The sequence below is a fragment of the Phaseolus vulgaris genome, chromosome 7 (genome assembly GCF_000499845.2).
Source record: "Phaseolus vulgaris cultivar G19833 chromosome 7, P. vulgaris v2.0, whole genome shotgun sequence".
NCBI classification, from domain to species: domain Eukaryota; kingdom Viridiplantae; phylum Streptophyta; class Magnoliopsida; order Fabales; family Fabaceae; genus Phaseolus; species Phaseolus vulgaris.
Genome location: NC_023753.2, coordinates 14,697,761 through 14,713,058, shown reverse-complemented (window position 1 = coordinate 14,713,058; position 15,298 = coordinate 14,697,761). Strand labels below are relative to the sequence as shown.

At 44.4% G+C, this 15,298-nt stretch overlaps 2 protein-coding genes across 2 annotated transcripts; both read right to left on the bottom strand.

Annotated features, from left to right (window-relative positions):
* Positions 1 to 253: 253 nt before the first annotated feature.
* On the bottom strand, positions 254 to 1,196 carry LOC137829107 (uncharacterized). The gene is made up of 2 exons (XM_068635902.1): positions 742 to 1,196; positions 254 to 356 (listed from the first exon to the last, which is right to left on the bottom strand). Exons 1-2 carry the CDS (start codon positions 1,194 to 1,196, stop codon positions 254 to 256), a joined length of 558 nt encoding a protein of 185 aa, XP_068492003.1.
* Positions 1,197 to 10,734: 9,538 nt separating this feature from the next.
* LOC137829106 (uncharacterized mitochondrial protein AtMg00810-like) lies at positions 10,735 to 11,395 on the bottom strand. Its single transcript, XM_068635901.1, has 2 exons — positions 10,934 to 11,395; positions 10,735 to 10,827 (listed from the first exon to the last, which is right to left on the bottom strand). The coding sequence occupies exons 1-2, from the start codon at positions 11,393 to 11,395 to the stop codon at positions 10,735 to 10,737; spliced, it is 555 nt and encodes a 184-aa protein (XP_068492002.1).
* Positions 11,396 to 15,298: the final 3,903 nt, after the last annotated feature.

Genomic DNA, 15,298 nt, shown 5'->3' with positions numbered 1-15,298 from the left:
AAATCCTTCTCGTCTCGAGCGAGTTCAGGTACGGTGTGGAGGGTGGAAGAAGTTTAAAGGATAGCTAAGGTAGGTTCGAAGAGAACACTTAGCTATCCGGCTTGCTGTTCTGAAAGTCAGGGAAGGTAGAGAAGGATCCGAAAGGCGCCTCTATCCCCAGATGAGGGAACAATGGCCAAGTTGTGAAGGCAAGAGGAAGCTGGTATCACCAAGACTCTTTGGCGATCAGAAGAAATTCAAGCGATGGCAAGAGTTAAGGCCCGTTTTGATAAGGCAGATCAGGTGAGCTATGTCTTAAACTATTAGTTGGGTTGAAACTCGTTGTTTGGAAAGTGGTTTCGCGCTGAGGTTCATCACTTTAAAGTTCACAAGTTATTAGAATGATATCGTTCAAAAGTCGATAGTTTGAAGCAGTTAGTAAACAGTTGCGCTCGCAGAGTTGCTAAGTCAATTTCGTTTAAGCGATTTATACAAGAAGAAATAAAGCTAACAGGGAGATTATATAAAGAAGCAGGAAATTTCATAACACAGTGGCATCAGTTCAAAATACGTGTACCCAAAAAGAGAAAAATTATTACAAGTAAGTTGTGCAAGAGAAAGACAGATGAATAAGTGATGGAGGGAAGCAGCTAGTCTTCAGAAGGAACAATCTTCCCATCCACCACTTCGTTGTTTAATGACACCATGGAGAGGTCCAGATCAGGGTACTGGCAGGCAAATTGCTCCAGGGCGGCGTCAAACCCAGCAGCGAGGATTTGGGCGGAGCTCAGCTCGAGCTCTTCAGTTTGCTTCTTGAGCCCCTCGGATTGCTGCTCTAACTCATCAGCTCGTTTCTTTAGATTTTCAGTTGTCTCACGAGCTTGAAGGAGGTCTTCAGCAACCTTCTTGTTTTCCGCCTGCGCCTGGGCCAGCTCTGCGGCGATCTTCTCATTCTCCTTTCTGGCCTCAGCAAGCTTAGCCATGGTGTCATCCCTCTCTTGCTCGACTTTTCCTAAGAGGACCTCCCGATCTACTAACCTCTTCTCAAGGCTTTCTACCTTGGCTGCATCTGCTTTGATCGACGCTTCCAGGTCAGGCACCTTGAGACGGTAGGGGACCAGTTTGCTCTCCAACTCAATTTTCTCTTGAGCTAGGAGGTGCACCTTATGGCGCAGATCGGTGGCCTCCTTACGCGCCACCCTCAGTTCAGTGCTCATGGCGTCCTCCACTCTCGAATGGTCGATCTCTGCCAGCATAAGGTTGCAAGACAACTTCTCCGCCTCGATCCTTATTAGGCGATTCTCCTCTTGGAGCACGGAGATGTTGTCCTGAAGTCTCTTGCTAGAGCTCTCCACAGCCTTTGATCTGATGGAGGGGAGGTCCTCTGCCATCATTCTGAGTTTGGCTGTGAAGGGTTCCCACATCCCTTTAACCGCAAGGGGAAGGTTGGTAACCGCTGTTGGTGGAGGCGCTGAAGGAGCCTGGTGCTGGCTCTCACCACCGCCCTCTGGGATTGGTTGTTGAGTTGGAGCTTCTTGGCGCGGTGGTGACGTGGGGGACTCAGTGATGATGATGGGCGAGTTGTGAGCACCTTCATCCCCACCTGGCGCGGCTTCGGCGATTGAGGCAGTTGAAGGAGGACCCTCTCCAGCGGATATGAATGGCGTGGAGGCGCTCGGAGGGTTCTCCATGAAGTTGGGCTCAGTAGCCTCAACCGCGGGAAATGCAGCCGCCAAAGGTGCTGCTTGGACTGGCGGTGTTGGAGCTGGGGGAGAAGGCGGAGTTGGAGTTGGAGTTGGCGGAGAAGGCGGTGTTGGTGTTGGAAGGGGAGGTGGAGCAGGTGGTGAAGAAGGTGCCACCCTTCTCCTTTTGGTGATGAGGCCATCCTCAGTTGCCTCATCGTCCTCTTCTTCATCCTCATGGACCACCTGAGGAGCTTTCCTCTTTGGCTTCCTTAGGATGCGTTGTTGGGCGGGCAAGGCTTCTGAAGGAGCTGGGCCTTGAGGGGGCGATCTGCCCTGAGCAGCGGCGATCTCCACCACTGAGTTGGGCACAGTCTGGGAGCCCGACGCCAATCCATGGGCTCGGGCGAGCGCCCTCAATTCGGCTAGCTTGCCTTTACCCAGCATGATATCTGCATAAGTACAAAGTATACAGGTGAGCTCAGAGACAAAAGTAAAACATATGAGTAAGTGTGCAAATGAGACAAGCAAATGGTGCAGGAAATAAAGACCAAGCCTAGTGCACAACAGACAGGACGCCCAGCAATGGATAACAGAGATGCAGCACAGGGCAAAAACTTGAATGTTGAGGTAAGCACTAACCTATGCGAGCCTCGAGTTGGCCCTCGAAGAATTCGAAGGAGATGATCGCAGAGGTGAGAAAGGTGATGTTCGCGGCTGCCACGCTCTTCCAGAAGAGGCACAGGTCCTTGTCCAAAGCGCCCATGTTGTCGGGGCTTCTTGGCTTTCTAAAGCTTCCCTTGGAGTCTTTATTTCCCTTGTTTACCCAGTACAAGGGAAAGCCGTCGAGCAGCGAAGTGTCCCGATCATTCTGGCGCACTTGGACGAATTTTCCTTTCCAATCCTTGTAAGACTGCTGGAAGATAGAAAGGATCGACCTCCCAGCAATTCCGTTCAGGCTCACCCAAAGGCGATCTCCAGGATTCTTGGCCTCGAACAGGAAGAGGAACACGTCTACCGAAGCCGGTAGTCCCAAATGTGCGCATATAATTTGAAACGCCCGCACGAATGCCCAGCTGTTGGGATGGAGCTGGGCGGCGGCGATGTCGAGCTCGGTTAGTAGTTCCCGTTCGAAATGAAATGGGTTTAAGGGTTTTTCAAATGATTTTTAGAAGCGTAAACGACAGCTAAAGATGACCGTTGATGAAGCCACGTGTCGAGCGATTAGAAGGGTGTTTGGTGGAGCGTCAGGAAAGCAGAAAGTACAAACGTTTGGAATTCTACGCCAGCGCCACGTAGATCGGTAGTGACGTGACTTCTTTAGTCTTTTCGCTGGACAAGTCTTCGCTTAAGACTGGGGGGCTTGTGTACCGTCCTGGTAGTCGGAAGTGATGACGTGGCGTCGAGCTATTATGTAGGCGTGTTGAGCAGGGCCCATGGCTGGCAGAAGGGAAGGAAGTCGGGGGGCTCGTGTGGTTGCCAATTATTAAGTTGGCGTGCCCGGTCTCTAGCATACCTAAACCGGCGGTCACCGGGTTTGAGATGAAGTCGCCAGATGCGAACCCACGACCACATGGTTGTTAGAGATCGTCGAAACAAGGACATCGCCGAAGATGAAGTCAGATAGTCATTTCCCAGCTAGCCAGAGGATGAGGTCGGGAGACAGCTTACCTGAACATACACGGTGAAGCGAGTAAAGTAGATCATGAAGGTGGCCGGCGAGACCACAGGGAAGGTGTGTACGAAGACACCCGAACTCGCCACTTAGAAGAGATCACGCTCCAAGGCAGCTATGCACTGAGTTGTGTCATGCATAAGTAACTTAGCCAAAAACCTGAAGAGTAAGAAGTGGCGCCCAAGTTAAGGATGCTCCAGATGGTGACACGTGTACAGCTGGATGCGAGCCACGTGTCCAGATGTGTAACTGTAAGGAGAGAGAAAGTCCACAGGTATATAAGAGATTCTAACGAACTTCTGAGGTATGCACGTTTAGATTACTTCTTTACGCTTGCGAGTCTTGAGTACGCTGAGAGAGAATTTTGCACGGTTCCTTAGAGTTTATTGAGTTTTCTCTTAGTATTTGGTGGTTCAGTCGCTGACTTGGCGTCAGAGCGTGATCGGCCGCAGCGGCGCCGTTCTGTCTTTTGCAGGTTCTTGAGGTGAATCGCGGTGAAGGACGGAGGCTAACACGGCGCAGAACTCGATCCAGGTTTGACGAGGCAAGGTTCTTGCGTCCCGGTCAACAGGCAGGATCTGAATTTCTCAATTCTGTTCGGTAATTCATGTTCTTTGGCTGTATTCCATTGTGTTTTCTTCCATTCTTGTTGCTTGATTCCATTTGACAATACATGGACTTCCATGTGAGCTTTGGTTCGGTGCAAAGTCTTGGTGAGTTCTTGAATTTGAACATTCATCCAATTCTAATTAAAGTGCCAATTCATGACCAACTCAAGTTGTTCCTAAGAATGTCAAAGAATCATGTATTCTTGCTATTGCATTCACATCATACCTCGTGGGGATGGACCTTTCCAAGTCCTCAAGAGGATTAATGACAATGCTTATGAGTTAGATATTCCTGATACATTCTTAGGTAGTCATACTTTTAATGTCAGCGATCTAACTCCTTTTTTCTGTAGGTCTCCAGAATTCGTGGACGAATTCTCTCCAACTCGGGGAGTATGATGGAGATCAAGGCCAATGACAAATAGAAGCCAATCAACAAGGACAAGAGGAGGAAGAGGATCAAGAGGTAGATGTGCAAGACGTTATTCATCCTTCTCAAAGGCTTACAAGAAGCATGTTCAAGGCCTTAGGAAATAATGGACAATTGTTTTCTTTATTTGTAATATCTTTGGTAGATGGTGCTTCAGAGGGAAACATAAGAAACCTCTTGTGTAAAAGCATCCTTAGTTGTAGTTTAGAAATATTAGAAGCTTAGGGGGGTGTGAACTTAGTAAGGGATGCTAGGGGGAGTGTAGATATGAGTTAGGAGGTGCCAAACTAGGAAGGAAAGTCACACTTCCTATAAGCACTAGTTGGCGCCGAAAGTTGTATGTCATTAGGGGCACATTTTCATTTGATTAGCTTAGCATTTCAGCACCTTATAGGCTATAAATAAAGGTGCTGCCCTTGTACAAATCAGATTTGAAAATTGTAGTAAGAAAAACTACTCAATTTGAGAGAGAAATTGGAAGAGCTTTGGTGCCTTCATCAAGTCTTATCTTCGGTGTCTATGGTGAACCTCAAGTGGTGGCAGCTCACTAATCTTGGAGTATCCACACTCTATGTGGCGTGATCACTCACCTCTCCTTCCATCTTCATAAGTTTTCTATTCTCAAGCTTTGTTCCTTCTTTCTAGTTCATGTTCTAGCTTAATTGTTCTTCATTTTTGTTCGGTACTTTGCTGAATTTCTCAATTCTGTTCGGTAATTCATCTTCTTTGGCTGAATTCCATTGTGTTTTTTTCCATTCTTGTTTCTTGATTCCATTTGACAATACATGGACTTCCATGTGAGCTTTGGTTCGGTGCAAAGTCTTGGTGAGTTCTTGAATTAAAACATTGATCCAATTCTAATTAAAGTGCCAATTCATGACCAACTCAAGTTGTTCCTAAGAATGTGAAAGAATCATGTATTCTTGCTATTGCATTCACATCATGCCTCGTGGGGATGGACCTTTCCAAGTCCTCAAGAGGATTAATGACAATGCTTATGAGTTAGATATGCCTGATACATTCTTAGGTAGTCATACTTTTAATGTCAGGGATCTAACTCTTTTTTTCTGTAGGTCTCCAGAATTCGTGGACGAATTCTCTCCAACTCGGGGAGTATGATGGAGATCAAGGCCAAGGACAAATAGAAGCCAATCAACAAGGACAAGAGGAGGAAGAGGATCAAGAGGTAGATGTGCAAGACGTTATTCATCCTTCTCAAAGGCTTACAAGAAGCATGTTCAAGGCCTTAGGAAATAATGGACAATTGTTTTCTTTATTTGTAATATCTTTGGTAGATGGTGCTTCAGAGGGAAACATAAGAAACCTCTTGTGTAAAAGCATCCTTAGTTGTAGTTTAGAAATAGTAGAAGCTTAGGGGGGTGTGAACTTAGTAAGGGATGCTAGGGGGAGTGTAGATATGAGTTAGGAGGTGCCAAACTAGGAAGGAAAGTCACATTTCCTATATGCACTAGTTGGCCCCGAAAGTTGTATGTCATTAGGGGCACATTTGCATTTGATTACCTTAGCATTTCAGCACCTTATAGGCTATAAATAAAGGTGCTGCCCTTGTACAAATCAGATTTGAAAATTGTAGTAAGAAAACACTACTCAATTTGAGAGAGAAATTGGAAGAGCTTTGGTGCCTTCATCAAGTCTTATCTTGGGTGTCTATGGTGAACCTCAAGTGGCGGCAGCTCACTAATCTTGGAGTATCCACACTTTAAGTGACGTGATCACTCACCTCTCCTTCCATCTCCATAAGTTTTCTATTCTCAAGCTTTGTTCCTTCTTTCTAGTTCATGTTCTAGCTTAATTGTTCTTCATTTTTGTTCGGTACTTTGCTGAATTTCTCAATTCTGTTCGGTAATTCATCTTCTTTGGCTGTATTCCATTGTGTTTTTTTCCATTCTTGTTGCTTGATTCCATTTGACAATACATGGACTTCCATGTGAGCTTTGGTTCGGTGCAAAGTCTTGGTGAGTTCTTGAATTAAAACATTGATCCAATTCTAATTAAAGTGTCAATTCATGACCAACTCAAGTTGTTCCTTAGAATGTCAAAGAATCATGTATTCTTGCTATTGCATTCACATCATGCCTCGTTGGGATGGACCTTTCCAAGTCCTCAAGAGGATTAATGACAATGCTTATGAGTTAGATATGCCTGATACATTCTTAGGTAGTCATACTTTTAATGTCAGCGATCTAACTCCTTTTTTCTGTAGGTCTCCATAATTCGTGGACGAATTCTCTCCAACTCGGGGAGTATGATGGAGATCAAGGCTAAGGACAAATAGAAGCCAATCAACAAGGACAAGAGGAGGAAGAGGATCAAGAGGTAGATGTGCAAGACGTTATTCATCCTTCTCAAAGGCTTACAAGAAGCATGTTCAAGGCCTTAGGAAATAATGGACAATTGTTTTCTTTATTTGTAATATCTTTGGTAGATGGTGCTTAAGAGGGAAACATAAGAAACCTCTTGTGTAAAAGCATCCTTAGTTGTAGTTTAGAAATATTAGAAGCTTAGGGGGGTGTGAACTTAGTAAGGGATGCTAGGGGGAGTGTAGATATGAGTTAGGAGGTAACAAACTAGGAAGGAAAGTCACACTTCCTATATGCACTAGTTGGCGCCGAAAGTTGTATGTCATTAGGGGCACATTTGCATTTGATTACCTTAGCATTTCAGCACCTTATACGCTATAAATAAAGGTGCTGCCCTTGTACAAATCAGATTTGAAAATTGTAGTAAGAAAACACTACTCAATTTGAGAGAGAAATTGGAAGAGCTTTGGTGCCTTCATCAAGTCTTATCTTGGGTGTCTATGGTGAACCTCAAGTGGCGGCAGCTCACTAATGTTGGATCATCCACACTCTAAGTGGCGTGATCACTCACCTCTCCTTCCATCTCCATAAGTTTTATATTCTCAAGCTTTGTTCCTTCTTTCTAGTTCATGTTCTAGCTTAATTGTTCTTCATTTTTGTTCGGTACTTTGCTGAATTTCTCAATTCTGTTCGGTAATTCATGTTTTTTGGCTGTATTCCATTGTGTTTTCTTCCATTCTTGTTGCTTGATTCCATTTGACAATACATGGACTTCCATGTGAGCTTTGGTTTGGTGCAAAGTCTTGGTGAGTTCTTGAATTAGAACATTGACCCAATTCTAATTAAAGTGCCAATTCATGACCAACTCAAGTTGTTCCTAAGAATGTCAAAGAATCATGTATTCTTGCTATTGCATTCACATCACAAGCCGTCCGGTTGACAATCTTTTCACACCCTTCACTTCTTCCTACAAATATTTCAAGGAGATGTATTTTAAATATTCATCGAGTCCGATGATAGGCCATACTTTTATGATTGGGAGGGAAAACCTAAATTCCCCTTTCATTGGACTCAAACGTCGACTCGCTATGCATCCTGGCCGAGATCTTCAATGACTCCTCAAGATAAGGAGATTTTTTGTTAGAATTGTAGGCCTTAAACAATAGGGGGGTGAATTGTTTATGGAGGATTTTCAAAAATATTGAAGGTATAATAAAGGCCAATGAGAATTAATCAATCAGAAATATGTTCAGTTGATTTTAAAAAGAGTTTTCACCTAACAGCAGAAAATCAACCGGTTGTTTTTGCAAAACAATCGGTTGTTTATAGCAACAGTTATAAACTTCAAGCAAAAACAGATTTAAAAAGATAAGGGACAGAAAGATTCACATAAGAAATTTATACTGGTTCACTATTAGCCAAGAGCTACATCCAGTCCGCAGAAAACATTTGAGTATTCCACTAAGCAATCAAACACTTTGATTACAACACACACACCAAAGTGGTGATCTTGAACCCATCAAGAACACACCCCACCTTTGGTAATCACACCACAAAATTCAAAACACCTTTGAATCTGCACACCAATAGTTCTTACAAAAATACAATGGTCAAGAGAGAAAAGGAATGATAACACCTCATACAATCACAGATTGAATAGAAGAAGTACAAAGTAATCATATTCCACTCTTAGAAAGAATCCAAAGCTTGAAGCAATCTTGGAAAATCATGATTTGAAAGTATTCTCATGGAACCAATAACAATTAAGAGCGTAAAACATATTATATATACTCCAATCAGTTGTTAAAAACATTTAATAACAAAGCCAAATCAGTTTTAAAACAAACATAACAGATTAAATCAGTCCAACTAAATTATGTTAAGAATTTTCAAAAATCAACCGATTGAAAACACAAAACAATTGGTGGAATTGGCTTGACAGCAAAGTCAACCAATTTCAAGCCTTTTCAAATTCTTTTAAAAAACACTAAGTGTAAAACAAACAGTTGAAACGACAATTCAACAGGTTGATTTTCCACTTTCTTTAGAAAACATCTTTTTTCAAAAGAACTTGAATTAAGAAACCTTGGATCAAATCAATGAGTGGATTTACAAATTCAAACTACACAAAACCTCCACACACACGCAACAACAAAGTCTTCAAGTAATCTTCTTGTTTTTGGAGACATTAAAGCCTATGTTCAACAATCTCCTCCTATTTGATGAAGACAAATCCCTGATTTGCTTGTGTTATGCTATTTGAATTTGAAAGTGTTAGAATATATGGCCTTAAACAAGAGGGGGGTGAATTGTTTAAGAGGGGTTTTTGAAAACTTTTTCAGCTAGAACAAAATCCTTTGTATGAAACTCAATCAGAAATGCAGTTAGCCAAGATATTAAGCACAAAACAGCAAAGCACTAGAAAAACAATCAATTGTTTCTTCGAAACAATTAGTTGTTTATACCAGCAAAGGAATAACAACTGAATTTAAATGAGTTTAAGGGAAGAAAGAGATACACAAACAGTTTATACTGGTTCACTCTTAAACCAAAAGCTACATCCAGTTCCCAGAAGCCATTGGGCAATCCACTAAGCAATCAAAACAGATTACACACAAACCACCAAAGAAGTGACTTTGAACCCTTCAAGAAACACACTCTCTTTGGCATAACACACACCAAGAATATTGATCTTGATCACCTCAAGAGCACATAACACTCCTTGGCAACAACACCAGAATTTACAGAATATTCAGAACGAATTACACTTGTTTACAGAACAATCTGAAATCAATACAGATGTAATCCTATTCCACTCTCTCTTGAGAAAAACCAAAGCTTGATGTGAATGTTCAAAACATGAAAGCAATCTTTCATAACTAAAAAACTCAAATCTGTTTTTCTTGTTTGTTATAAAACATAAACAAACTATTTATATCTTTCAAAGATTGGTCAAAGCATTTAATAGAGGAGCGTATTCAGTTGAAAATCATTTAAAGCACACTCAACTAACAAAACATAATTTTGTTAGGATTTTCAAAGAAAACAATCGATTGAAACTACGAAACAATCGATTGTTTTAGTGTGACAACAAGTCAACCAACCAAAACAATTTTCAACCTTTTCAAAAACACCTAAGAGTAAAACAATCGGTTGTTTCGACAAAACAACGGGTTGTTTTTCACTTAGTTTGAAAAACACTTTAAACTTAAAAAGGTTTTAAAACACATTAGCTTTAGATTCAACAAAGAGTGGATTACACATTTAAACTACCCAGATACTATCCTAAACACAGCAGCAACTTCAGCCTTGCATCAAACACATGGATTTGGATTCTTCAAAGCCTTTGATCACTCTTGATCCACAATCTCCCCCTATTTGATGAAGACAAATCCCTGGTTGCTTGTGTTGGACTTTGTTTGAATCTGAAGCAGTTATTGCAAAACAAAATGTATGCAATACAAAGTATCTATAGCAGCAGGTTAGAAAAGCACATTTACTAAACACTGTATCAGACAAACAACCGGTTGTTTCTGTCAACAGAAGTAGAAAACAGTTTCAATTTCAGAAATTGGTGAGATTTAACAGTTTGAAACACATTATAAGGAGCAGACAACACAAAAACCAATCAATTCTCCCCCTATTTGTCTTCACAAATAGACTCTAAGAATTAAAAAAAAAATAGTTTAAGAGAGATTGTGAGAGTCAAGAATGCCTAACTCATTTCTTAAGAAGAAAAACCTTTCTTTTGGTAGAGGTTTTGTGAATATATCAGCCAATTGCAATTTTGTTTTAATGAATTTCACTTCACAATCTCCATTGTTCACATGATCTCGTATGAAGTGATGACGAATCTCAATGTGCTTAGTTCTTGAGTGCTGAATCTGATTTTTGGTGAGATTTATAGCACTTGTGTTGTCACAAAGTAATGGAACCTTGCTGATTTTCAATCCAAAATTTGCAAGTTGTTGTTTAAGCCAAAGTATTTGTGCACAACAGCTCCCAGCAGCAATGTATTCAGCCTCTGTAGTAGAAAGAGCTACACAAGCTTGCTTCTTACTATGCCAAGAGATTTGGCTTGATCCAAGAAGATGACAAGTGCCACTTGTGCTTTTTCTGTCCAGCTTACACCCTGCAAAATCAGAATCTGAATAACAAATTAAGTGTATAGGAGAGTGAGAAGGATATCATAGACCAACATTAGTTGTTCCTTTGAGATATTTAAGAATTCTTTTTACAACTTTGAAGTGAGATTCCTTTGGATTTGCTTGATATCTTGCACAAAGACATTCGTCAAACATGATATCTGGTCTACTTGCTGTGAGATAGAGTAATGAACCAATTAAACCTCTGTATTTAGTTTGATCTACCCCTTTTCTAGCAACATCTGCATCCATATAACAGCTTGAAGGCATAGGTGTGCTAGCTTCCTTACAACTTTTCATTTCAAATTTCTTGAGAATTTCTTTGAAATATTTTGATTGGCATAGAAAAATTCCATCATTTGTTTGCTTGACCTGCAATCCAAGAAAGAAAGAAAGCTCCCCCATCATAGACATTTCAAACTCAACTTGCATAGCTGCCACAAATTCTTCACATATACAATCTTGGGTAGCACCAAAGATGATGTTATCAACATAGATTTGCACTAGGATAATTTCAGAATTTGACTTCTTGATGAAGAGAGTTTGGTCAATCATTCCTCTTTCATAACCATGTGACAAAAGGAAACTGCTAAGCCTCTCATACCACTGCCTTGGAGCTTGCTTAAGCCCATAAATGCCTTTTTTAGCTTAAAAACATGATTAGGATGTTGATGATCCTCAAAATCCGATGGTTGCTCAACATACACTTCTTCATTGATAAAGCCATTGAGAAAGGCACTCTTCACATCCATTTGAAAGAGTTTGAATTCACTCATACAAGCAAAAGTCAGCAGCAACCTCACAACTTCCAATCTTGCAAAAGGGGCAAAGGTTTCTCCATAGTCAATCCCTTCCTCTTGATTGTAGCCTTTGGCAACTAACCTTGCCTTGTTTCTTGTAATTACTCCGGCCTCATCCAGCTTGTTTCTGAAAACCCACTTAGATCCAATGATTTTCATCTCATCTGTCTTGGGAACTGTACCGCCCTGGTAGTCGGAAGTGATAACGTGGCATCAAGCTATTGTATAGGCGTGTTGATGGGACACTTGGCTGGCAGAAGGGAAGGAAGTCAGGGGGCTCGTGTAGTCGCCAGTTATTAAGTTGGCGTGCTCCGATCTCCAGCACACCGGAACCGGCGGGCTCCGGGTTGAAGATGAAGTCGCCAGATGTGAACCCAGGCGACCAAGTGATTAAAGATCACCAAAACAAGGACATCGCCAAAGATGAAGGCAGATGGTCATTTCCCAGCTGGCCAGAGGATGAAGCTTGGGAGATAGCACACTTGAACATACACGGTGAAACAAGTAGGGCAGATCATGAAGGCGGTCGGCGAGACCACAGGGAAGGTGTGTACGAAGGCACCCGAACTCTCCACCCAGAAGAGATCACGCTCCAAGGCAACTATGCACTGAGTATACCATGCATAAGTAACTTAGCCAAAGAAGAGTCAGAAGTAGCGCCCAAGTCAAGGATGCTCCAGATGATGGCACGTGTACAGCTGGATGCGAGCCACGTGTCCAGATGAGTAACTGCCAGGAGAGAGAAAGTGTCCAGGTATATAAGAGTTTCCAACGAACTTCTGAGGTACGCACACGTTCAGATTGTTTTCTTTACGCTTGCGAGTCTTGAGTACACTGAGAGAGAACTGGTCACGGTTCCTTAGAGTTCTTGAGTTTTACTCTTAAGTAATTGGTGGTTCAGTCGCTGACTTGGGCGTCGGAGCGTGATCGGCCGCAGCGGCGCCGTTTCGTCTTTTGCAGGTTCTTGAGGTGGATCGCGGTGAAGGACGGAGGCTAACACGGCGCAGAAGTCGATCCAAGTTTGACGAGGCAAAGCTCCAGCATTTCGGTCAACAGGCAGGATCATCAGGCGCCCACCCTGGGGCCGTGTAAAACCTGTTCCCATCCACAGAGTGAGTTCTTGGAGGTTTCTTCGGTTTCTTTCTGGTTGTGTGCTGGTGCAACCATTTTCCACCGTTCGTTTGGGTTTTTGTTCGGTGAAGTGAGGTTTTTTGCTGCTTGCGCGAGTTTTAATCGGTGAGATCTGAGTTCTGTTGCTCGTTTGGATTTTCGTGGAAGAAGCGTTGGTTTTTGGTGGAGTTGCGGGTTTCTGTGGAGGTTTGCTGTTTTCTTGAGGTTTTTTCGAAGTTTCGCGAAGTTCTGACCGATTGATCGCTGAATCGATCGTCGCTGAAGAAGGTGTTGTTCATCGCTCTCTGAGATTTGTCAAGTTTTCATGAGAAAAATGAGAATCAACCGTTCAAGTCCAGTTGCGCCCGTTGCTGCTGAAGGCGCCATGACCATGGCGCAGATGGTGGAAATCATGCGTTCGCTGCAGGTGAATGTGGAAGCCTCGCGTATAGAGCAGGCAAGAATGCACGAGGACCTGGTCGCCTCTCGGGCCAGGAATGATGAGCTTAGCAGAGTGACTGAAGAATTGCGCCAAGCTCTTCAGGAGCAGCGAGGGCGCCCAGTCGCTGAAGAGGTCGCGCCGTCCACGCCGCCTCGCATTTTTCCCATGCCTTTCGCTCAGGCAATTACAGACACGCCTATCCCTGCAAGTGTGGTACATGTGAAGGCTGTTTTTACCGGTGTGGAGGATCCTGAGGCACATCTTACCACGTTCCATACGCAGATGATGTTGTCAGGGGGATCAGATGTTGTATATTGTAAGATGTTCGTGAGCACACTCCAGGGAACGGCGCTGGAATGGTTTGTGAGCCAGCCTACAGGTCACATAACCAACTTCCAGCAGTTTTCGAAGATCTTCATCGAGCAGTACATAGTGAACAAGGCGCCGCCCAGGGTGTCTTACGATCTGTTCGACATAAGGCAGTATCAGGGAGAGTCCCTCAGGGACTACCTGAATCGTTTTGGGGCGCAGATGGTCCGCTCGCCAGCAAAAGACGAAGAGATGCTGGTCTACGCATTCAAGAAGGGCGTGCTGCCGGGACCATTTTGCGAGGCATTGATCAGGGCTCACCCCGCCACATTTGCTGAGGTCAGGCGACTTGCGGTGGCTCACATCGCCGATGAAAGTGAAGTCGCCGAGAAGAGGGGAAGCGTGGCCCCCGCTAGGCCACGCGCCCAGACCAGGATCCAGCCACAGAGGGTGCTGGAGACAGCGGCGGCCAGGAGGGATCAGAGGACTCGCCATCCTTATGATCCAAGGAAGAACAAGGGCAGGGGCCCAGGGCGCCCTCAACCAGCACGCCGGGAGTACAATCGCCCGCCAAAACACAAGTTTGTCATGGGACTGGCGGACCTGATCGCCATTCCCAATATATCAGCTAGGTTGAAGGCGCCCGAGAAGGTGGGTGATAAGTTGCTGGGACCAAAGCCAGACGCCTGGTGCGAATTCCACCAGGGCTTTGGCCACACCGTGGACTCATGCTTAGCTTTGGGATACCAGCTCGACGACCTGGTCAAGAGCGGGTTCCTGAATGATTATTTGCTGGATAGAAGGACGGGGGCGCGTCGAGCTCCCAACCAGCAGTTGGTGAGGCTCAGCAGCACGAGATGCCTACCCACGGAGAAATCCACACCATTGCAGGAGGTTTCTCGGGTGGTGGATGCACCGCGTCACAGAGGAAAAAGTATGCGAGGTCTGTGATGACGGTGGATATGTTTGAGGACCACTCGCCGGATGTGGACATTACGTTCACAAAGCAAGATCTTCGGGACGTTGTGCCTCATGACAACGAGCCCATAGTCATCTCGCTGATTACGGCGGGAAGGAAGGTCCACAGGGTTCTGGTGGACCAAGGAAGCTCGGCAGACGTGATGTTCTGGCCGACTTTCACACAGTTGGAGCTACCCCTTGACCAGCTGAGGCCCTATGGAGGGTGTTTGTATGGTTTCGCTGGCGACCAGGTGGAGGTCAGGGGGTACATTGAGTTGAGGACTACGTTTACGGATGAGGCGGGCTCGAGAACAGAGAAAATCAAGTACCTTGTCGTGAACGCTCCTTCAGCATACAACATTCTGTTGGGAAGACCCACGCTCAACAGAATAGGCGCCATACCTTCGACCCGGCATATGAAAGTGAAGCTGCCATCTATGGAGGGGGTGGTGATCACCATCAAATCCGACCAGAAAGAAGCAAAGAAGTGCTATGCGAATAGCCTGAAGAACAAGAGGTCTGTGAGTTACGTGACAACCACCCCGCCTCCCGGTGTGAAGCCCAGGTCGACGGTGATGGAGGAGACCGCCGGGAGCGACGTGGTGATGGTGGATGCTGAGCTGGGGGAGGGGAACGCCGGTCTAGAGGAAGAAGAGGCGAGGAATCGCCCTGAGGAAGCGAGGGAGCTGGGAATCGCCAGGGCGGTGATCGCCAGAGAAACCAGACCAAAACCCGTCGAGCAGTGGCTCGAAAGAGAGATCGGGGGAAAGATCTTCAAGCTGGGAAGATCTCTGGAGGTTGAGCTCCAGGACCAGATCGCCAAGGTGATAGAGCGGC